At 43.1% G+C, this 25,114-nt stretch overlaps 1 protein-coding gene across 1 annotated transcript in view; it reads left to right on the top strand.

Annotated features, from left to right (window-relative positions):
• The window catches only part of ADAMTS18 (ADAM metallopeptidase with thrombospondin type 1 motif 18), a 145,638-nt gene that overhangs the window by 69,100 nt on the left and 51,424 nt on the right, over window positions 1–25,114 (top strand). Inside the window, exons 4-11 of the mRNA XM_040634362.1 lie at window positions 3,320–3,592; window positions 5,797–5,990; window positions 6,264–6,347; window positions 8,052–8,211; window positions 9,519–9,624; window positions 11,569–11,706; window positions 13,810–13,963; window positions 21,490–21,585. Coding sequence (XP_040490296.1) covers window positions 3,320–3,592; window positions 5,797–5,990; window positions 6,264–6,347; window positions 8,052–8,211; window positions 9,519–9,624; window positions 11,569–11,706; window positions 13,810–13,963; window positions 21,490–21,585 — 1,205 coding nt within the window. The remainder of the gene's footprint in view (window positions 1–3,319; window positions 3,593–5,796; window positions 5,991–6,263; window positions 6,348–8,051; window positions 8,212–9,518; window positions 9,625–11,568; window positions 11,707–13,809; window positions 13,964–21,489; window positions 21,586–25,114) is intronic.

Genomic DNA, 25,114 nt, shown 5'->3' with positions numbered 1-25,114 from the left:
GGTCATGCACGAGCCTGTGGGCCAGGGAAAGGGGTTTGGATTTGAGATGAATACTGGAGTGCATGGAAAGACTTGATTACTTTGGACAAGGACTCTGGCCAATGTGAAGAGACCATATGAGAGGAAGTGGGTGGTTTTGGGAGACTAAACAGAAAGTGTCCAAATGAGGGATGGAAACCTCTACCAGCATGGCACTGGGTTCAGAGGGGAAGAGTGGTTACTCTGAGCTCCAGCCTGAAGCTTTGATGGACAGGATTCCTAGAGTGTGGGATTTTACTTATCTGAATATTTATTTTGCCAAACGATTTCTTTTCTCCCATAATCTCCATGAGAACATGAATATGAACAGTTCTGTTGACTTGCTGTGTGCCTCCGTGCTTTATGCCAACACCTGGAACAGGCCTGCTAATTAGGTGCTCAGTGGGCGTTCGCAGAGCCAAGGAAAGCATCTGTCTGTGTCCCGATTCTAGATAATAGGTCAGTGCTGCAAGTCAGTAAGGCAGTCTTTCAGAAGGCAGCACCCTCTTGAAGAGGGAGGAAAATCAGGACCAAACCACATGTTCTGGGACTTCTCCTAAGAACGAGAAGCTGAACCCTAACAGAGGGCCCAAATTAGGCCTGGGCGCAGAGCCCGTCTGCGGCAACCCCTCCACCCCACAGGGGGCGTTAGGTGCCAGCGCCTCTGTGTTCCCATAGTAATCTGTGCTCACCCCGACAGCCCCTTAGCATTTGGTACCATCCGTAAATTTCTGGGTGTCTGGCTCCCCAGCAAACCACGTGGTCTGTTTGTGTGTCTCCTGCACAGGTGTGCCTGGCACTTCCCTGGCATTCAGTGAGCGCGGGTTCAATCACGCATCCTCCTTAGCCACGTAGATTGCTGTAGTTGAGAGTGCATAAAGGGCTTCTTCAATGGTTATCTTATCTCCCCTTGTAAGGTAGTCAGGGGAGGAGTCTCCCCATTTTGCTCGTGAAGAAGGGGAGGCCAAAAGACTGGCCCACGAAGCCCTTTGTGCATGGCCATAGTCAGTCATTGGAGCAGTTCAGAACAAAAGTTCTGATGCCTGAGTCACAAGGACAGAGATCTGGTGTTTGATGGTGTGGGACTGTGCCTGGGAGTGAGGGAGTCCATGTGTACATTTTGGCTCCCCACGGGTTTCTGATGTTTGGCAAAGGTTAAGAGTTGCTGGCCTCTATCAGAGCTTCTAGACTTTCACAGACACACAAATCATGTGGGGGTCTAAATAAAATGCAGACTCTGACGCCGTGGATTTGGGGTGAGACCTGCGTCTGCATCTCTAACAAGCTCCTGGGTGGGCTGAAGCTGCAGGGCCAGCAGACCATCGTTGCTTATGGTCCCAGATGTCCAGGAGCTTCTGAACCAAATGCAGGAAGAGAAAGGGTAGAGGTGTGGAAGGGAAGGCAGGGGTGCGTTGCGGCTAAAATATCAGGTACAAAGATACACACTTTGTGCCATGCACGTGGAAAGTGAAATTGGGATTGGACGGGCTTGCCGAGTCCCCTTTTATAGCGGGGGGCGCAGGGGTGCAAGAGCGTCTGGCTCCGGGTCCCGAAACAGACCAGATCTGGCCACTTGCTGCTGACAGAATCCAAAGACAGAGAGATGGGTGGTGGAGAAACAAGGAAGAGATTTATTTCAGTGAGGCCGACACTGGGAAGACAGTAGACTCACATCTCAAAGCCTGTCTCTAAAGTGCTGAAAATACTTCCAGGTTTACATCAGGAAAATGTGGAGCAAAGGTTAGTCCGTACGTGCAGGTGGGCAGTGAAGGTCAGGTCCGTCATTATCTTGGTGTCAGTCACATGGGGTCTTGCTGGCTCAGGGCAGTCACTATTGCTTGAGGGGGTAGTTTTAGTCTCCATCAGGGGATGCGTTGCCAGCTGGGTCTTTTGCCTGAGTTAAGAGATAACCTGAAAAGAAGAATTTAATCAATTAGCAAGTACAGACTGAGGTCAGAGTGGAGGGGGTAGAAGTCCCCATTCACTCTTTCTTCTCCATTTAGCAGATCTGTCTCTTGATAACGCAACCCCAGGCCCCGACATGGAGATGACCGTAACCACTCTCCCCCCTCTGCCACCCATGCTAGCCCTGTTATTTAGCACTTGTGAAACCAGGATGGAATGTCGTCGTTTCTCCTGCCCATACTATGGGTCCTTTGAGGGCTGGGCTGCTGTGAAACAGCCCCCCTGCCCCGTGTTTGCCACTGTGTCCCCCGAGTCATAGATGCAGAGGCTCCAGGACATCATGTGGCTCTACCCTCAGTCACAAGAGTCCCTAAACATCAAGATTAGTAGTGAAGAGTCTGGAACAGTAGCTAAGGGTACTGCTTCCGAGGATAGAGAGCTCCAGGTGCCCCAAACTCTGCCTCTTTGGCATAAGGGTTATTTTAAGCTCATTGTTTTTAAGAAACAGCAGACATAAGAAAAGCTCTGAAGACCTGAGTAGAAGTTACGACTGTACATTCACAAGAGAAATCTCCATTTGTGGGGGTACCTCCCTCTCTGTGCCAGGAACAGGAGGGTGACCAAATCTTTAGCAACTTGTCTGTGCAGAAGGCCAGGACTTAAATCTGCATAACAACCATATCTCTTTTGATTTGTGCTTTTTCTGGTAACCTTGCTTGACTGCCCTTCCCCCATCCCCCATCACTGCCTCAACATCTTATATCTTTAGCTGGAGACAGTATTTATAAGGTGGTGTCTTGGGCCCTTTTGGGGAGTTACTCAGTTTTCCTGGGTAACTCCCGTGTATATGGAAGGTATACATGTTATTTAAAGTCTGTTTTTCCCCTGTTAATCTTTTATTACAATGGGGTCGGAGCCAAGAACCTAGAAGGGTAAAGGGAAAATTATTTTTTCCTTCCCTACAATGCTAGTGCTAGCTTTCCTTAGCTCAGTTTTGTCCTCTGTAAAATGGGGATAAAAATGTTGTAACTGCTGGGACGCCTGGGTGGGTCGGTTGGTTGACCGTCTGCCTTCAGCTCAGGTCATGGTCCCAGGGTCCTGGGATTGAGTCCCACGTCGGGCTCCTTGCTCAGGGGGAGGCCTGCTTCTCCCTCTGCCTGCTGCTCCCCCTGCTTGTGCTCTCTCTCTCTCTGACAAATAAATAAGTTTGGGGGAAAAAAAAGTTGTAACTGCTAATGGTACATGTGAAATAGATAATACACATCAATTACTTAACACAGTGCCCGCACACAGAAAGTAGCCAGTAAGCAGTTGTTGAAAATCACCACATAAACAGGGGATGCCTGGAATCATTTATGTTTTCCGTGTGTTTGGCTCTTTAGTCAGGTCTAATAAGGACACGAAAAAACGAATTCCTCATTTCACCGTTACCTCAGCTGCTGGCCCAGGAGCATAACTACAGCACACCTGCAGGACACCATCCTCACGTACTGTACAAAAGGACGGCTGAGGAGAAGGTCCAGCGTTGCCATGGCTACCCGGGCTCCAGTGGGCATTATCCCGGTCACTCCCCAACTCACACTCCCTACACATCTCGGAGTCAAGAAAGACAGCATCACCACCCAAGGTTGCAAAAGCAGCATTTTTGTGGACGACGCAAGAAATGTATGTAAGGAAACTTTTTCTTATTCTGTTCTTAGGTGGGCCCTCAATAGGCTCTCTTGAGTGCAGTCGGGTGTGCTGACGTTGCAGGTTAAAATGGGGCTACCCTAAGCACCCCCTGAAATTATTCTTGGAGATGGACCAGTATTCATCCCTGTCAGGCAAAAATTGGGTGATCACTTCTCAATTCTTCTAGGTTAAACTAGGACAGATTTTTATATGCTTTTGTTTTAGTCAATGGGTCCCCATATTATCTTGATTTCTGTGCTCCTGAGAAGGATGCCCAGTGTTCCAATGATGACAGAAGTCAGAGGTGAATCCTCAGGTGTGGCTGGATGTTGGTTCCTTTTGAGCTCTTGAAGGACAACATCACAGGAAATGAGAACATTGGCACCTATGTGGAGATGGCAGTGAGATACAGGGCCCCTTGGGCATGGTTTGTGACCCAGGCACAACCTTCTGCACTTCATAGACCGCTGGTGTCTAATAGAAATACAATGGCAGCCCCACAAGTAGTTTTAAACATTCTAATGGCCACATTTTTGAAAAACTGAAGATAGGCAAATTAAGTTTAATAATGTTTTTTATTTAACCCGACATATTACAAAATATCTCAGCATGCAATCAGTATACCAAATTATGAATCGGGTATTTTATATTAAGTTTTTAGATGGAAATCTAGTCCTTGTTTGACACTTAGAGCACAATTCCAACGTAGACAACAAATTCTCATTAGAAATACTTAATCTGTATTTGAATTTCATAAAATTTAAGGTAGATTTGCATATTCAAGTTGTTCCAAACTTATTTTTCAATAACCTCATCAAGTATTGCTTTCTTAATTTAAATTGAAATTGATTAAAATTAAAACTTCAGTTTCTCCCATGGCACCAGACACATTTCAAAGGCTCAGTAACCATGAATGGCATGCGAGTGCCAAGTTGGACACAGCAGCCAGTTCGCCCAAGGAGAAGGGGAACTGCTATCCCTGAGCTATTGATCGGGAGCAATAATGAAATGCCATGTTTCTACCATTTTAATTGGTCTTTGGGATTTGGAGAGTTAACAGAAATATCCTCTTTCAGGAACATCAGTTTGGCATGGATTCATGATATTAGTGATATTAACACTAGTACTGCTATTCCTAGTGACAATGACGTGCATTTGATAGGCGATATCAAAGCCGATCTTTAGAGCAGCCTTATAATTGGTATCATGGGTACTAGGCTCTTTTCATTGATAAAGAAACTGAGACTCAGGGTCACTTATCAAAGTGGCCAACTTGAGGTTTTATATCTAAGTCTACATAATTTGATCTTTTAATTTCACTCTATGGAGAGTTAGAATGACTTCAGTCTTATGACTCTACTAGTTGTTGAAGTATTAAAATAACTGTGTTAGTATTACAGTTCCAAATGCCCCGTTCCCTCCCAGCAATCCTTGCACTTGTCCCTCCCCATTAACTGAAGGGATCGTGCCTGGCCCAGCGTCCTGAGACTGCCAGCTCTCTTCTCAAAGCCCACGGCCAATATCCACTCTGTTGAGGTGGCGCCTGCACTTTACCTGTTGCACGATATTTAATACCATTTTAAATATCACCCCTGACTATGCTATTTCCCCAAAAACGAACTCAAAATTAGGCCAAAGGGTCCTTATTGAGCACTTATTTTGTGCTATATTCAAGTTTGTGTTGATGAAACAAGGATATTAGACATGGACAGTGTTCTGTAGGATGTTTATTTCTAAATTTTATTTAGAAAATAATATATAAAGTGTTATGAATTCAGATGCAAAGGATAATGTCTATTTCTGCAGTGTTTAAAATAAAATGAGCATTTTTCTGTTTTTAAAGACTATTCCGACAGAATTGATTTTTGTTGACCTGCTCTACCAACTCGATTTGTAGGTTGTTTGGGGGGGGGGGGGGGGTTTTTTTTTTTTTTTTTTTTTTCAGGATTTTTTTTTTTTTTTTTTTTACTCAGAGTATTTTTGAGTTATTGAGTATATTAATCCACCAGCCTCTTTGAATGAATCTTTCTTGACCACAGACTAGGTGCAAAGCCCCAGGACAAGCACCACAGTCATCATTTATCAGTAGATCAGTCCCATGTGGGTTCCGGACTCTCCCCCTGCCCTGTTTAGATTTCTTTCTGTCTCACCCAGATGTTCTCCACTGACAATCCCTTCGAAATGCTCTTATGTTCATTGTAGATGCCCCTCAGCCTCCCACAGAGGACACTTATCTCAGGTTTGATGAATATGGGAGTGCAGGGCGACCCAGAAGATCAGCAGGNAAATCACAAAAGGGCCTAAATGTGGAAACCCTTGTGGTAGCAGACAAGAAAATGGTGGAAAAGCACGGCAAGGCAAACGTCACCACGTACATCCTCACAGTCATGAACATGGTAAGGGAGTTTGTTAGGACTCCAATGCTCTGGTTTTCCAGAACAGCCAAAAATCATAGAATATCCTTGTACGGATTGGATAGCAGATATAGCCACATAATTTTATTGGAAAAAAACTGAGTTTTGAGGAAATTGGTTTTATACATATATATGCGTACATTCAATTTTGTAAAATTGAAGCCTGCATAGTTATAAATATGTCTGATTGTTACACAGAGTTTTGGAAATTTTTAGATTTTGTTTATTTTTGTTTGATTTCAATTGTTCCAACAGGTTTCTAGCCTATTTAAAGATGGGACCATTGGAAGTGACATAAACATTGTTGTGGTGAGCCTCATTCTGCTGGAACAAGAACCTGTATGTGCCAAACTTCACTTATTTCTTAATTCATTCCGCCATTCAGCATCTACTTATTGAATACCTACTGTGTACCGATCCGTGAACTAGTCATTAGAAATTCCAGCAGGAAATTAGGCTGACCCTGTCCTCAAAGAAAGTACAATCTAATAAGATTGTGTATTCAAATAACAAAACATCACAAAATAATTATATATATATGTATATATATTATATATGTTATAATATATATTATATATATGTATATGTATATATGTATATACGTATATGTATGTATGCATGTATATATATGTATATATGTATATATATGTATATATGTATATATGTATATACATAATATATATTATATATTATTATATATATTATATATAAAATGGCATAAATATGATTAAATATGCATATATAGTGTACATATTACATTATGTATAAAAACACACATTTTATGTAGGCTTCGCAGGGAAGGTGCATTTGATAATAGATTTAAGGGTTAGTTGGATTTTGCACATTGGATATGCTGGGTCATTACAGGTAGATGCAAAAAGATATTTTGAAAACATACTGAAAATAAGTCATCAGAAAATTCTTGTAGTAAACCTGCTGTCTCCCCAACAGCATCTTAGGTACTACAGGGAATTAATAAGGAGTATTTAACTGTCCTCGAATTGATTACCTTGAGGTGCAGGACACAGGCATGGAGTAAATCATAAAACCAGAACATATAATAAAGTGTTAATTGCATGGCACCCACTGCTTTGTAGTGTTTTGATGCTGAAACTGTATTTTTCTGGGGTGGAGATTACCAAGTGTTTTAAGTCCCCCGTGGCTTCTCTTCTTCATCTGTAACCCCGGTAATTAATGTACAAAGCAAGGAGTCAGAGACAAGACAAAAATTAATCTCATCGTCCAGGTGTGTAGAGATACAGAGGTCAACAACCTGTCACATTGCTCTTGGAATTTTAGAAAGGTAGAAAGGAGGGTGTGTGTCATTGGGAGACACTTTTGCCTTTAACCTGCCACTTAGACTTTGCCCAAGGACGTGGAAGCCGGAGGCATCCTAATTCACGTGTAATTAAAGACCTCATCTAAAAGCCCTCAACTTGACCCAAGTCAGTAGTTTTAAGCAAAGATTTTGGTAAATAATTATCTTAAAGCTAGGTCCTGTCTTACCTCCTCAGAGTCTTATAATTATTTGTTTCTAGATCCATTCAGTGGGCTTTCATTTTATTGATTGATGGACGGATTGATTTTAGTCTGTGATGTGCCAAGCCCTTTGCTGGAAATTATAACTTGGGGGAAGGAAGTCGTGGTCACTACCTTCCTCATGCTGTATTGAAGAAGGCATTGAACTTTATCACCATTAACTTATAATTAGGTTCTAAAAGCTAAAACAGTTTTATAAAGGTGGTACCAACATGAGATGAACATAGATATTCCTAACTGGTATCAGGTTATTATTTTTTTTATAGAAATAGAACTAATCATAAAGTATACTACTAAAACTCTGTAATTACTTTAAGTATTGTGAAATAGTTTTAGGTTTGTTTTTTTTTTTTTAATCAGTTGTCTCCAACCTTAGCTCAAGTGTTTTCCTCTACTGACCTTTCTCCCTAGAAACATGTTTCTGTGTTTGCCTCTACAAGTGGAATGATTCAACGTTCTCACCTCTGACAAATTCACACTCTGATTTGTGTGGGTTTCCCTTAGGGAGGATTATCGATCAACCATCATGCAGACCAGTCTCTGAATAGTTTTTGTCAGTGGCAGTCTGCCCTCATTGGAAAGAATGGCAAGAGGCATGACCACGCCATCCTACTCACGGGATTTGACATTTGTTCCTGGAAGAATGAGCCATGTGACACTCTAGGTAAGGTATGAATGGATGCTTCACTCACACCTGTGAAAACACAGTATGGGAACTGTCTACTGGGTGGGCGGCCCTAAGGATCCTTAATAAGGAGACCTGATATTTAAATTGTGGAGTGGTATCTTCTCTGTACCCTGTGGTGAATGTCGTTCTCTTTAACTGAAGTCAGGGTGGAATGATGAACTCATTTCCTTTATTTGTTTTGTATTTTTCTTTATTAACTCTGTTGGTGATCGTTGAGGTAAATTATTTAACTAGACGAGTTGTGGTTTATTCCATAAGCACACCTGGGCCGCTGAAGAGTGTTTGACTGATGTCCATGGTGCATCCCTGTGCCCTTGGGTAGTATTGCATCCTTTAGAAAGTTACTTGACCTTTAAAGGACCCAGCTGTTCTATACATGCACAGGACAGTGAGTGGGGACTGTGTCTTCTGCATCTATACTGTATTTTCTAGTATATTCCATTGCATACAGTAGGAACTCACCAATTGTTTTGATGAGTTAATGATCGCCTAGATCAGTGTTGATGATGGTGGTGGTGGTGATGATGGTGCCACTGATGCTAAATGCCTATACATTAAGTTTCTCAGATCATCTCTTGAGCCTCAGAGCAGCAAAGTGGGTGCAGTCCATCCCCAAGTGTGTATTTAATACTAACTGGGTACATACTCCTGGTCTGCGTATGAGGACCCAAAACTGGGAAGAAAGACATTTACCTAGTATAATGTGGTTCAAGATAGAATCAAGCACTGGCTAGAATGATTTTATAGCTGCTCTTAGAAGGAAGTCGTTTTTGAAAACAGAAGCATTTATCACATTCTAGTGAAGAGGAGAAAAATGCATTTAATTTGTTCACATCGTTCAGACCTTTCCATGTTGTCTGCTTCAGAAAAAGACCAGGATGTATGTTCTCTTAGAAAATACACCTTGAGCTGTAATGCTAATAGCCTGGTAAGTGAACATTTTGCACTGGTTTAACTTACATAAGGCATATAAATGTCCTGCAGCTTCCTATTCTGTATGTAAAATGGAAACAACCTCATAGCGACTTCACAGGGTTGTGAAAAGGATCTGTTGATGACAAAAAAATATTAAATACTGCGTTTATCTGGGAAGGACAAATAATCCTATACCTTTAGGGTTTTCCTGCAAAAAAAAAACCTAAACACATTCATCAATTAAACTGAAATTAATTATGTTAATCAATGAAACTAAAACTGTGCAGAACATTTTGAAGCCATAAGAAATGATCGGGTATCTGTATGTGTGCCCTTTGGACTAACCCTTGAAGTTGCTCTCTCAATAGGGTTTGCCCCCATCAGTGGAATGTGCAGCAAGTACCGAAGTTGTACCATCAATGAGGACACGGGGCTCGGCCTGGCCTTCACCATCGCTCATGAGTCAGGGCACAAGTGAGTGAGCCCGGGATTCACCACTTTATATGAAAACCGGTTGGGTGATTCATTGGCATCTCCCTGATGATAATGGTTGGTCATGTCAGAATAGATAAGATAAATCTGGGGTGAAGCTTAGAATCGTACCTGACTATAAGGAGAGCTCGCTCAAGAAAAGCGAGTCATCGTGGGTGTTGCTTTTTTAAAACAACACCGTTTCACAGCTGCACAGAAATACACTGTGGGCATAGATGGACTGCAAGTCATCCAATGGACCCCCTGGTCTTTTAGGAATGTCTTCCATGTTCTGCTGCAGTGAAGGTCCTGTTAGTTCATTAGACCGAGGAAGTAATCGGGCAGACGTGTGAATTCGCAGAATGTAACGGCATGTTGATTGTTCAAAGGCTTTCGGTGCACACACTGGACGTTCTTGTATGGGTGGCATTGCATGTACGTAATATTCTCTTCACTGGTGTTACTAAATCTTTCTTCTGTGAGAACAGAGCTCTGAATGAGGAATGAGAAACCTAAGAGTACTGAGTTGAATTTATAAGGCACGAAATCTGGTGCCAGCGCGGTTCTGTAGAGGATTTTCAAACATTCCTTGAGCGCAGCACCCACGTTGGAATCAGCACGCTGCTTTACAAAATGACTGTTGCAAAGGGCAAGCTCTCTGGATAGATGAGCTTCGGAGCGCTGGCGCGTGCGCATCGTGTTCACCATTTATGTTGAGCGCTCATTCTCAGAGCATCTGAGTGATTTCTGACTTAAAAGCAAAATCATCTACACCACAACTGTAATTATATTTGAATATTTTGGTGCTAGTGTCTTTTATGAGCATGTTATCTTCACGAAATTTGAATCATGTATGTACATACCCACTTTCTTAGCAACGTATGAATGAACCGATTTTATTGTGAACACTGGTTCAAAAATGCCTACTCGGCGCAAGGCCCCTTTGTACAGAGCAGGAAAGGAACACGAATGTCAAACATCTAAGTTTGTGTCTGTACCTGTCACCTGAACTTCCTTATCACAATTTCACAATTGGTGGCAAGGGGGAAAAAAATGTGGTACTTGAAATAAAAGAATTTGACTATCCCATCATTTTAATTTAGCTTAGATATCTTGACCAAAAGTTTCTCATCCTTAAAATATATAGCAGACATACCATTATTGATTTTGTGGCCAAGACATAATAGAATAAAACCCTTAGTATTCTTTAGAATTTTCTACATGAATTTTACAACACTACAGTTGCCTCTTTTTTTCTTAAAAAAAAAAAAAAGCTTTTTAAATTTATTTTAGAGAGAGAGGAGCATGCAGACAAGGGGAAGGAGCAGAGGAGAGGGAGAGAGACTAGCAAGCAGACTGCACAGAGCCCCACACAGAGCTCAGTCTCACGACCCTGAGATCATGACCTGAGTTGAAACCAAGAGTCGGGTGCTTAACTGACTGAGCCACCCAGGCACCCCTACAGTTGACTCTTAACATTGGTTTGAACTATGTGTAGAACCGCTTAGATGGAGATTTTTTTTGATAAATACAATACAGTACTTTATTAAGTATTTTCCTTACATTTTCTTTATAACATTTTTTCTCTAGCTTACTTTATTGTAAGAATATAGTATGTAATATATGTAACATACAACACATGTGTCAATTAAGTTATCAATGTAAGACTTCCAGTTAGCAGTAGGCTACCAGTAGTTAAGCTTTAGGGGAGATAAAAATTACATTTGAATTTTCAGCTGCAGATGGGGAGGGTCAGTGCCCTTAACCAATATGGTGTTCAAAGGTCAATTGTATAGGATAACTCATTTTTGTCTTTCTTCTTTCTTACAACTTTGATAACTCTGTCTCTCACTTGGGTTCATTGATTGTCCATGTATCTTCTTCCTTTGATTATAATTTGGAAAACAGCTTCACAGAAAGCTTTCTGTTTTCTCCTTTCTATTTCAGCTTTGGCATGATTCACGATGGGGAAGGCAATCCCTGCAGGAAGGCTGAAGGCAATATCATGTCTCCCACACTGACAGGGAACAATGGGGTGTTTTCCTGGTCTTCGTGCAGCCGGCAGTATCTCAAGAAATTCCTTAGGTAAGACAAAATAAAGCAGGGGTATTCCCAGGGTGGTGACAGCAAACAGTGCTCAACAGATGTTTAAAATAAATACTCAGTGGATTGGTGATGATGGTGGTGATAGCAATAGTGATGATGGTGATGGGGATGGGGATGGGGATGCTGTGCTGGTGATCATGATGATAATGATACTGTCATCATTGCTATTGAAAAACTACACTGAAGATCTAATAACCATGCTAGATGCTCTGCACATGTTGCCTCATTCAGTCCTCATAGCAGTCCTATTATGATCCTTAGTCTGGTTGAGGAAACTGAGTCACAGGGAGGTTAATTGTGTTAACATTCTACAGCTGTTAAGGTGTAGACATAAGACTCACACTTAGGTCTGCTATGACTCCAAGATCTATGCTTATAACTGTCTCCCCTCAATGACCTCCAGAGATTGCTAGATATACTTTTTACTGTGACTAATTATTTTAATCTGGTCAATCGATTTGGTCAGAAGAGCATTAAAAATGCTAAAATGGTGTGCATGTTTTATAATGAATGGAATATTGTCTTGCTTAGCTATTTTGTTTAAAATGGCCATGAGCTAGCTGTATGTCCAGAAGATGTCCAAAGGGGATGATAGGTATATAAAATCCATTTGAAAACTCAAAACTCCTACATGGCTTTAGTAAAATGGGACTTAGGAAGGTAGCATTATGTGATTCATATATAATCATGATGAACCCAAAGTTGGAATTCTTTGAAGTTTCCTCTAATTTTATTTAGCAACAATGTGTATTTGACCGTTGTAATTACAATAGCACTCCAGTTGTTAATATATATCTCATCATGCTATGTTGACTCATAAGAACACTCAAGTTCTAATCCCATCTCCCTTTGACCAAATGTTAGGGAAACTAACAGACTATCTCTGGGAATGGATAATATTTATGCTTTTTTCTTAAATTGTACTATTGCATACTGTTTTCAGATGTTTACAGAATTAGTAATACACATAGGCAAAGCTGATTAAACGTAAGGTGTCTAACCAAATAATATCCCAAAGAACAGTAAAAACTCGACAAGCCTTTTGCTAACGGTAAGTTTTATCAAATAGAAGATTATCTTATTAGTTATAAATTTATGATGTGGGGCTTGAAGTTATCTTTTCTATCTCATGTGAGAATGGAATAAAAATATTGTAAATACAGATTGAATTTCCATCGTTAATATGATACAGTTAAATGTTTTGGGGTGAAGTTAGCAACAGTTGACTTTGAATGCTTACTCTGCTGCGTTAAACACATTACGTTTTCTTGTTGGATCTGTTCAACTCCTACTGGAAGTCACTGTCAGTAATGAGGTATATTAGAGTTGTTCTTGGTCTCATGGTTGACTCGGATGCTCATCTGTCTGCCTCCAGAATCATCCTTAACCACCATGCTATTTTGCCTCTCATTGATATCCTAGTTGACCTATTTAAGGTGAATGGAGGAAAGGCGCTATTTAACCATATCCACCATCCAGACTGATCTTTTTTCTTAACACATCCCGGTTGAGTACACTTTGGGGAATTATTCTGCTTATCACCCCAATGCATCCTTTCTCCTGATGCTTTAAAAAACCTAACTTATTTTTTGCTTGTAAAGATTATTTGAGGGAAAATACATCTTTGACCACTGCCCCATTATTTCTAAAAGATGCAGCATGACTTTCAACTCCATGAAGGCATGTACTAACGCCGTCTACTTCATTTTGTACCTTTAGCACTTAGCCTGGTGCTCAGCACACGGTAGGCACCCAATAAAAATTCGTTGAATACTGTTGGATGAGATCGTTGGGGAGAGTTTTCAAATATACTGACCTTTCCCATCTAGCTGGCCAAACCAAACCACTTGGAGAGCTATAACTTCCAGTACCGGGTGAGACGTTCCGTAGCTGTGTAAATTCCATCTTCTTGGACAGGACTCACTCTCTGGAAAAAAAAATACACATTTTAACTTCCATTATTACCTGTATCTTTCACCATGCTATATTTTTCTTTGCGTGAGTGTATTCAGAGGTGTGTTGTTTTATGTGGAAAGATCACAGATAAACACAGGAATTAACAAGGATGTGTTTCCACGGCAGCACACCTCAGGCTGGGTGTCTGGTGGATGAGCCCAAGCAAACAGGACAGTATAAATATCCGGACAAACTACCAGGACAGATTTATGACGCTGACACACAGTGCAAGTGGCAATTTGGAGCAAAAGCCAAGTTATGCAGCCTTGGTTTTGTGAAGGTATGTTTGCTTGTGATTTCAAACTTACATTAAGATTCTGCGATGTGTCTGTGTCCCTAACAGAAATATAAACATTTGGTTTGCAAAGGCCAAGGGTCAGAGTCTGGGTTATCTCTAAAATGTCAGTTGTTTGGCATGATAATTAAGTGGCAGTTTTACTGTCAATGAGTTATCCAGGCTTATCCCCCATAGACCATGCCTGGTTTAAATACCATCCGACTGCATCCCTGGGAGAAAATCCCTCCTGGGAAGATGAGGATTTCATCACAAGTAGTAAATCTGGGTACAATCACGTTTACCTACTTCTCATCATTCCATTTATTATTGTTGTGTTCATCTTCCCTTTTAACGTAATACGTTGAAAAAGCATCACAACCTCAAAAGGTATACATATGCCTTCATGGAATCTGAAAACTAATTGTTGACAGCCAGCTTTTTTGTGTGTCCAGTCTTCCCTTCACTATTGTGAGAAACACTGATGGGAAAGCAGAGGTCCAGGATGTAGAAATGGGAGAAACATTGGACCAGTTGGTCCAAAACTCCATCACTGGCCGTCTCAATTTCGATACAAAGTGGAATCGGTTTTAAGTCTCTCTTGCCTGGTATCCAGAGAGCAAGGTGGAAGTTCTAGGTATCTGGAAACTGGGAAATGACAAAGTTTTATAGCTCCTTTTCCCTACTCTCTTCCTATTCTTCCCCCTTCCCCTCCCCCATCTTGTCTGTTCCTCCTTCTGCAGCCCCAGCTACCCCCATTGTGGATAGCACTGCCCTCCCACCACCCCCAGCACTTGCCACGTGAGCCTCTTCCACATAAGGCATCTCCTTGGAGACTTATTTAACTTCTCCTCAATCTTCACAAAGACCTTTTGAAAGGAGAATTATCATTTTTTACACGGAGCTCAGAGAATGAGTATTCCATTTGCCCAAAGCCTCAAAACTTTTAAACCTGTCCATCACACTGATGTTAAGCTTCCTTCTCTCCAGGTAATAGGAGTGTTTCCTAAGCCTCAGTCACGAACGTCAACATTTAGTCATTGATAATTACCTTCATTCTTTGTGCTGTGCCTCTGTATTGTGTTTTTTTTTAAAGATTTTATTTATTTATTTATTTATTTATTTGAAAGAGAGAGCGAGAGAGCACACAAGCAGGGAGGCAGAGGGAAGGGGGGAGCAGACTCCCCCCTAAGCAGGGAGCCTGATGCGGGACTCAATCCCAGGATTCTGGGATCATGACCTGAGCCGAAGGCAGATGCTTAATCGACTGAGCCACCCAGATGCCCTGTATCACGTGCTGCTTTGTTAATAAATAAACTCACTTAAAAATACATAAGTCCAGTCCTAAGAAGCACCAAATCACAGGTTTTGATAGAGGACCACATACTTTTCTAATGCTCTTTAAATGTGTAACTATTAGAAGTATGTACCCACACCCCATCCACAATTTTTTTGGTGTATCCTCCATGGTACATGGACCTTATTTTGGCAAATACTGGCGTATCATGTATATGATAATTAATTTATAACTGTTTCTAATTGCCTGTTAAGTTGTTGTGTTTGGCAGAAGTCCGTAGACATTCACTTTGTTGACGAAGTTTGTCTAGCTCGGTCTCCTCTTCCCTTCATCCCTAAAGGTTTCACTAGCTTACACATTCATGAATCAAACATTTATCAAGCGCTTACTATGCAGCAAATACAGAATTGGTAACGAGTTTGATTTTCTCTAGAAATATAAAGGAAGTTTTTAAAAGCACTATCATTCTTCAGGATCAGACATTCAGCAAACACGTGGGGTTCCTGTTCCGTATCCGACAGCGTGCGGGGCTCAAACAGCCACTCCTCAGTGCCAGATACTTTACTGGAACCAACCATACTTTCGAGAGACAGCACCTCAGTGTGATGGTCTCCCTTGGGGAGCGGAGCAGAGGGAAGTGGGAAATACAGACTAGAAGACTGGATAGAATGAGGAAGGCACAGGGATGAGAATGCCTGGAGGGGTGGGGAGATTCGCTTAAGGGAGAGATTAGAGATGACTGCGAGGTAAGACAGGGAAGGTGGCAGATCCCGAATGCGGAAATCCCCCCCACACACACACACACAGCCGAGGGGGTGGGAAATACCTGCTTGTAACCAGCCATGGCATTACCTCTGAGAATCACAGATACTTCCTGCCTGGCCCTACGTGGGAGGGGTTTCCCAAGCAAACCTCCCATTCGCCCTGCTGGTCTGGACAGTGTAGACCCATCTCCAGCAGCACAGGAAAATGGTGGTGTTTGTTTTCAGGGTCTTCACTGTCCTGTCGTTGCTTTCCCTTATAAACCTATTCTCCTCACTGCCTTTTTCTTTTTCTTTTTTTTTTTAAACTGTATGCCTCCTGAAAAGGCAGTTTTGCGTAATTGTTAGAAGCACACACACACACACACAAAGAAAAAAAGAAAAAGGAAAGAATTCTCAAGTGTCTTTGGAACAGGGGTGCAGTTATCAGCATCCCCTGGAACTTGTTAGAAATGCAAATGCTCAGGTCTCATCTTGGTTCTAAAGAATAAGAAGGTTTGGGGGTGGGACCTGGCAATCTATGCTTGAACAGGGGCTCTAGGTGATTCTGATGCATGCTCAAGGTTGGGCACTGCTGAATTATGCAGTCTTCAGTTTTATACACACACACACACACACACACACACACACACACACACCCTCTGACTTTGGGGATTGCGTAGACCCAAGTTTAAAACCTTCTTCCATCGTGTCCTAGAACCCTGAGCAAATGGCTGAACCTCCCTTGGCTTTTGTGTCCACATCTGTAACGTAAGGACAGTTCTTCCCTGGTAATTGTGAGGGTGCAGCTCTTGGGACGGTGGCACCCCTCCACGAATGCCCAGGCTTTCCTCCCTGCTCTCCCCCTCCTGTCCCCGGGAGCATCACCGTCCCAGGCTCCTCTCTTCCAGTGGCTCCCTTGTCCGGGGCCTGGAGCTGGCTGTCTCCCAGCCCCGTCTCATCTTCCCTCCTCTCCCAGCCACGGCTGCTCTGTCTTCGGTGTATCAAGCATGATCTCTCTTCCCTTGCAAAGTGTTTGGGAAAATGAGTTGGTAACGGATGGGTCCACATTATTTGGACACACATAAAGGAAGGTCCCCTCCCACAGCAACTGGGGAGACCGTGCATTTGGTTATTACACGCGTGTTACCTGCTGACTGACAGTGAGGGAATCGACACTGTCTGCCCCAGTGCCCCAAGCTCTGGATGAGACTCTGGTCAGTGCTTCTGAGGCTGCTGTTACTAAGTCAGCAGCGAGTAGCCTGTACTCCATCACTTCAGCTGCCAGCCGTTGCTGTCACATAGCAAAAGCTCCGAAAATGTTCATTTGCAGATGCACCAAGAGGGTTTGAAGCAGAATAGGAATTACGGGGAGGGTATTTGAATTCTAGTGAATATGTTTGCGTTCACCACCTCTGAGAATGCTTCCTTTGGAAGAAAAGTCATGTCAAAAATAGTAGGATGAGCATGTATTTTCTCTTTTGAGAATCTGACATTGTAATGCATAAAGGACGTAAAGGATACAAAGTTCTAGAAAATAAGTCACGGACATGCATTGTACAGCATGGTAACTATAGTTAATACTCTGTTGCATATTGGGAAGTTGCTGAGTGAGTAGATCTTAATAGTCCTCTCACAAGAAAAATATTGTAACAATGTATGGGGACAGATGTTAACCGAATTTATTGTGGTGTTATTGTGTAATATATACAAATATCAAATCATTGTATTGTACACCCAAAACTAATAGTGTTACCTGTCAGTTATACCTCAGTTTTCAAAATTCTTTAAAAAAAGAACTTGACCTTGAGATACAAGAATGGAGAATAGGGATGCCTGGGTGGCTCAGTCGGTTAAGCATCTGCCTTTGGCTCAGGTCATGATCCCAGGGTCCTGGGATTGAGTTCAGCTTCGGGCTCCTTGCTCAGCGGGGAGCCTGCTTCTTCCTCTCCCTCTGCTGCTGCTCTCTCTGCTTGTGCACTCTCTCTCTCTGACACACACACAAAAAAGGAAAATAAAGAGAAACTTCCTAGTATCTAAATCTAAAGTAATCTAAAATTACAATTTAAAATTGTACCTGCTTGGCAATCTAATAAATTGACTACATTAGGTTTCATCTTTTATTAACTTCCCCCATGGACTTATGTTCCAACTATGTTAATGTCCTTGTATTTTCTCAAACCGTTCCCTCTTTCATGTCTCCAAGTCTTTGTATACATGCTTCCCACCCTAGAATGCTGCATGGTCACCCATGTGACAAATACCTAATCATCTTTTATTGTGGTCCAGGATTCAGCGCAAGTGTTACCTCCTATTTTCCCCAACAGATTTAAATGTTCCTTTCCCCCAGGTTCCATCTGCACCCTCTATGGACCATAATAAACCTGTGGTACCGTATTATAACTGACTAGGGGTGCCTCTTGCCTCCGTGGATGGCGGATACATAGCGTGTACCCGCCATGTTGGCAGATACCCGGAATCCTTTACTGAATTTACAGTGGTCACTAAAGCAAACATTTCTTTAGCACCCCCCTTTTCATAAAGTGGAGGATTTTGCATCTGTCCCCTTCTCATTCCTCCTCAAGGAAGCAGGAGTGAATGACTTCTCTGGGAGAGAGAGGGGAGTCAAGGATGACTCTAGGATTTTTGGCTGGAGCAACCAGAAGCATGGGGTGTCATAACATGAGCTGGAAGAGGCTGAATAGGTTTGGGGGGACAGATGGGGAATTTAGTTTTGGATGTGTTCGGTAGTTTATAAAGTTTGATATGCAGAGACCATTAATATTTTTAGCACATCGGGTTTCGCTTGAAGGGGCATCCTTCAGAGTCTTTGGATTACAACAGGACAACATGGTCGATGACTGACAGGACAGAGTAATGCCTAGTGTGGAGACTCTCCTTAAAAATCACATCCAGGCAACACGAGACCTGGAGTCTCTGTGGTTATTTCTTTTTCCCTTAAATTATGACTTCAGTCTAGGGAATTACAGATAAGAAAAAGCTAGTTGAATATGCTGGGGGGAAAAAAGAGGGAAGAGCAAGCAAAAAAAGTGCAAACTCCCATTTCTGTTTACTTTGAAAGGGAGCTTTCTCAGAGGACTCTCATGGTCGTCAAAGCATGTAGTTGGCTATAATTACGTTTGACTTATGTACTTCACCACAAAAGAAATAACATGTTCATACAGCCTGTCTGATTTCACTCTGGAATCCTGTGTTTTTGTGTTTTGCCTCATTTTCCCGGTCTTCTCCAGCTGCCCATTCTCCTTAGCCCTGTGGCTTGGCATTGGCTGTGGAATCCAGGTCTCCTTTGCTTGGGTCTGCCCCGGGGTCATTTCGGCGGCTGTTATGGCTGCCTGCTGGCTGTCGGGAGGGAAACGGTTTAATTCTGAAAGCCTTTCTAACTGTGGCTGGGTTTCAATGGTTACCTCTCATTTCTCCATTTTGATGTCAACAGTCTTTTTCCACATTAAGCTGTTCCCCTCAGGCCCAGGGTGATACATGGAGGAGAGCACACAGAGAGGAGGCAGCTGATTCACTTGTTGGAAGGCTGCCTCATGCTTTCTACTAATGTCAGTGGCAGGTCCACGTCTGTGGGAAACATTGACTTGTTGTGTCTTAGGAGCTGTTTTGAGATTTGAAAGTGCTGTGATGGTATGTGTGGCGCACATGTCTGGGGCCACAGGTGGGTGGTGGTCCCCCAGCAGCGTCCTGAATGCCCTTCCATTCTCTTTTTGGGGGGGAAGGGCTTTGTGGTCTGCAAGATCGGGCTCACTGCACACATCTCTGGTTTCCCCGTGTTTCCTCATCTTGGTTCTGTGGAAACTTCTTTGTGAAATAACCCCTGAGCTTGTTCTTGCCATATTGTCTTACCGTGAAATCTACATTAACTGGAAGGCTTGGGGAATTGGGTGCCTGGTTAGTGGAATTTTCAGGGCCACACCAAGTAACCACAAAAGTCATTTTGTTTCCTCCCTGGTTGTTAATATTTTCCCCCCAAGTGTACACGTTCACACGTCTATCCCAGTAAATAGACTGTGGAAAACAAAGTGGAATCATTTTGACATTTCATGATTTTGACATTCCCTTAATGACATAATTCTGAGTAGCAACTTCAGCTGTTTGAGCTGGAAAGAATCCGGTTCGGTCCCCTCGCTTTATAGATGGGTACCTGAGGCTCAGAGAAGTTGAGAGCTTTCCAGCTGCCATTTTTGGCAAATCCAGGACCAGGGAGCAGTGGTCAAGGACTCTGGCTGGAATCAGGCCAGTGCGAGTCCTGCCTTTGCCTCCAGCTGTGTCACTTGGCGGCTTTGAACGTGTCCGTAGTTTGCTCAGTCCCGTCATCTAAATTAGTTTATATGGGGAATTAGTCTAGTGTCCACCACTAAATGGTGTTGGTAAGAGTATTAGTTTCCTACGGCTGCTCTAATTCACTTTCCATGAACTTGGTGACTTAACACAAATTTATTTTCTTACAGTTCTGGAGGTAGACATCTGGAATGAGTCTCACGGGGCTGAGATCAAGTGTTGGCAGGGTTGTGTCCCTTCTGGAGGCTCCGGAAGAAAAGCCATTTTCTTGCCTTCCCCAGCTTCTAGAAGCCTCCTGCGTTCCTTGGCTCATGGCCCCTTCCCCCCATCTTCAAAGCAGCAACATCCCCCTTCGTCCTCCTCCCGCTGTCCTCTCTCTGGTTCTCTTCCGTCTTTCTCTGCCCTATTTAAGGCCCCTCGTGATTATCTTAGGCCCATTTGGAAAATTAAGATAGTTTCCCCATCTCAAGGTCAACTGATTAGCAACCTTAATTTTATCTGCAGGTTTAATTCTCCTTTGCTATGTAACTGCAAGTCAAAGGTGTCAGCGATTTGGATGTGGTCCCTTGGCGGGGGGGCAGTATTCTGCCCACCACAGTCTGGCATGAGAGGTAAACTCTTTCATGGTCTAGTGTGAGAATTGTCAAAATGCCTGAAAATTCATATAAAGAGAAGGAAGGTGATGATGGTGATCATTTCTACCGTTTATCCTTGAGAACCAGCCTGGAAAGCCAAGAGCTCCTTTTATCACTGTTTGCCCGGGGGAGAAAACTGCACATCAGAGACTTCTAGAACAGGTCCATTGGGCGCGGAACCTGGAATTCTGGGGCAAGGATTTGAATCAGATGTGCTTGATTCCAGTCTCGACCTCTCCTGCTTCACTGGTGGTGGTGGTGGTGGTGGTGATTACAAACCAGGTCTCTTAGTTTCAAGCCGAATGGTCCCGAGTGAACTATTATTACCTCCCCATCATGACTAAACAAGTATGCAGGTAGCATAGAAACTTCCTGCTGATATATTTGCTACAACCCATTACTGGTTACCTTGCAGCTACAGTTTCACTTGCCTCTACTTCCTGGATCACGTCTCATTTCAGCCACCTCAAAATACAATATCGTGTACAAAAGCTTTGGGTATTTTTGTTTTTATTGTATCAACACCCTTACCAGCTGCTGCTTCTTTCCTTTCAGGACATTTGCAAGTCACTTTGGTGCCATCGAGTGGGCCACAGGTGTGAGACCAAGTTTATGCCTGCGGCGGAAGGGACCGTTTGTGGCTTGAGTATGGTAAACTGCGTACTTGTTAGTTTTTAGTTCTGGAAACACGATAATGCATAGAAACAAACCATTGTACAAACTATTTGTACTGGGACCCCTGAATGGAATGCCTTGGCCGCATACATTTTCTGACTTGTCTTTAAATTAACCAAAATTATTTTGCAGCTATTATAAAAACTCAATGCTAATGTCACCCAATTGGCTCAATTGTTGAGGATGATTTTTTTTTTCTGCCTTTGGTTTCCATTTTTAGATGAAATATTTCTATTTCAACAAGGTGGAAGCTCTCACTGTATACTGTTTGCCTTTTAAACTTGATTCAGTATAGAAAAGCGTCAGGGAGCAGATGTCCCCTTTATAGCAAAGGAAGGACTGTTCCCCCATACAGGGCCTCTACTGCTCACCTCGCAGGACCCGTCACTGAGTTTCTGACATGCTCGGTGGAGTCCCGTCACTTAGCGGGACTCCTAGCAAAGGGTAAGCCATGTCTCTGTCTCGATTGTACCAGAAAGCAGCCACCAAGTACGGTCAACCCTCAGAACCATCTCCAATATGGGAGATTTCTGTGTTTTGGCTGAAGAACATTCGTATATTAGTTTCTGGCATTTTTTCTCCTTTCCTAGTAGCATGTGGAGGGAGAGGCACACTTGATGGAGCAGTAAGTGACCCAGATTTGGTGCATTCCTTTGAAAGACCATGATCCAGAGCTGTGAGAGAGGGGAGCGTGGAGATGCTCCAGGTTCTCTGACCTCTGCTCTTGGCTCTCTCGAGGCAGCACGAGCCCGTAGAGAAGACTCGGTCACTTAAAGTGAATTCGGTTGCACAACTTACCGATGCTAGATAGCAGAGACAGGAAGCTCTGGGGATACATAGACGAACAAAATTCAGTTTTATCTCTTCAAGAACTCCCAGTCCAGTGGGGAAGCCTGTGCAGAAGCCAGTAACTCTTGACTTTGTTTTTAAACGGACCTCCTTTAAGCCCCGACTTGCCGTCGGTGCTGGGGGTCAGGTGTGCACTGAGAATGGAGTGCGGTGAGTGCGTACACCGGGATGCGTGTCGGAGCGTGGACTGAGGCTCCTCATCTGGATGGGAGAGGGGCTTCCAGTGAGAGGCTAACGATAAAGGCAAAACTACAGGCACGCAAAAATTGACGAGTGTTCACAAAATGCTTACTAGCTGTTGAGTCATTTATTCAACATCTCCTAAAAGATTTGCATTTTTAAACTCTGGTTTTTTTTTTTTTTTTAAACTAAGCTGCTTTTAAAAAATGGAGGTATTATGTGCAACTTTCCATCAGAGCTACCTGTCTTAGGAAATTCCAGTAAGGATTCTCATTGACAATGTGCATAGAATGTTCTAGGTGGGATGAGGTGAAATAGTGAAGTAATTCCTTGAACATATAAGTACTGCTCAAGTCATTTTTTTTTGTTTTTTTTTAAGGATTTTATTTATTTATTAGAGAAGGGGAGTATGAGTGGGGGTTTAGGGGCAGAGGGAGAGGGAGAAAAAGGGTCACCACTGAGCAGGGAGCCCGATGAGGGGCTCGATCTCAGGACCCTGGGATCATGACCTGAGAGGAAGGCAGCCATTCATCTGACTGAGCCACCCAGGCACCCTGTCATTTTTATTTTTAGGGCATCAAGATTTAGGACTCGCCACTCAAAGGTTAGTGGGTATTTTTTCATCATGGAAGCACCAGCATTAAACATAAGAGGGTGTACAAGAACAGATTGATATACTAAGCAAGGAGAGTAAGTGCCAAGTGGCATAGGGCTAAAGTTGTATTACCTACATACACCAGGGATGTGGGTCCATGGGCATGAAAATGCCCCTGGATTAGACTGCAGTTACTGTAACCTGAGACACATCAGGCCAGAAGTTAGAAAACAGATGTCCTCACACCACTCCCCCACCTCATTATTTTAAAAGACCCAGCCTGCAGTTCTAAATACTGCGGGAACGCCCCTTGACTGCATGGGGGATGCCCCCGACCAGCAGAAAGCGTTCAGATGAGTTCTGTCCATCATCACCCCAGTTTAATTATTACAGCATCCACATGGAAGGTCCTCGGACTCTCCCTCCGCTGGGGGATGGAACTGGCTCTTCATTAGACCACACACTCCGTGAGGCCAGGACTGTGCCTCATGCTTTATCTCACGGGCCCTACAGAGTAGCAGCTACTCCGTGTTTTGTTCCTTTGTAGCTGGGACCTAGCTGAGTCCTTGCCCATCTCTCTCTAGTCCCTGGTCATTCATGATATTTGGACCATGAATGTTCAGTAAACATGTGAGGATGTGAACAACCACATGTCCATCTGGTTACACGTGCAAGGAAAGAAAGCCTTGTGTTTGCTGTCGGTCCTAAAAGCCCAGTTACGGCCACTCAACTTGAAATTCGAAGACGTGCATATCTATGTATGGATGGACAGGTACAATTTTATATGTAGAATTTTGTAAATGTGGATTTTGCATGTGTGTATTCACACACCGTATTTAACATATGCATATTATGAGCAAGTTCTGCGTGACTTAGCATAACTTCACACTTTCCTAAAAGCCTCTGCAATGAGATCCGAAGAGGGTGTGTGTGTGTGTGTGTGTGTGTGTGTGTGTTTTATGTATTTATTTCTGATTTCTATACTGAATGAAAAAGCCAGAGGAGACAATCTGCTAGCAACCTAAGCCAATACTAGGATGAATCTGGAAATAAAAGAAAGTTAAATTAATTGAAGGTTTGGAACAGATCTAAAAACCGTATTTCTTAAAAAAAGAAATTAGGGTTAAGACCTAGAGGGGGGCGTTTGCCTCTGAGGCGAGAAGTATGCGTATCCTGTTGAGGAGCTTCAGTGACGGAGTTGAAATCGAGCCTCAGCTCACTGTGTGGCTGCTTGGGTAGCTGTGTTAGTATTTCTTTGCTAAATTGCTCTCATCCAGAAAATAGTTATTAACTCCTTAGCGCTTGGGGAGGATTACGTTAGAAAGTGCGTGGGGAGTCCTCCCTCTCCCCCGGCCGGCACTACTTCTGGCACCTGGAAGCAACTTCATGAAGTGCAGCCCCTGCTGTTATTGTTGGCTGTTGTCATTTTGTGTCCGCCGCTGAGCTCAGCCAGGAGAGTCCCGGGGATTCCTGGTCGGGAAGATTCTCATTCCTGCTCACAGTGGACAAAATCCTCGGGTGACCAATTAATTGCTTTCCCCCTAAAAGTGCTCAATGGTGTTATATGAGTTCATGCAAACTCTGAAATGACAGTTAATCCAGGGAAAAGACAAATGAAAAACACAAGAAGCAATCCGTACGCGGCAAGAATTCAAAGAAAGGAAGCAGTATCTTGACCTGGGCAAAGTGCACTCACAACGCAATAAACAGCCAAGGAGCCAAATGTATCCCGGGGGGAAAGTGAAGATTTGAAAGTCCAGCCACCTCCCCCTAACTCTGTAACTGAAGCCCCACTCCTCGGCAGAACCCAGCGTGGTCCAAACCCCAACCCGTTGGATCTCATGGCAGAGGATTTTAGGAAAGTGTGCTGTTACGCTAAGT

Source organism: Ursus maritimus, unplaced genomic scaffold (assembly GCF_017311325.1).
Source record: "Ursus maritimus isolate PB19 unplaced genomic scaffold, ASM1731132v1 scaffold_19, whole genome shotgun sequence".
NCBI lineage: Eukaryota > Metazoa > Chordata > Mammalia > Carnivora > Ursidae > Ursus > Ursus maritimus.
This window is presented reverse-complemented; position numbering and strand designations above follow the sequence as displayed.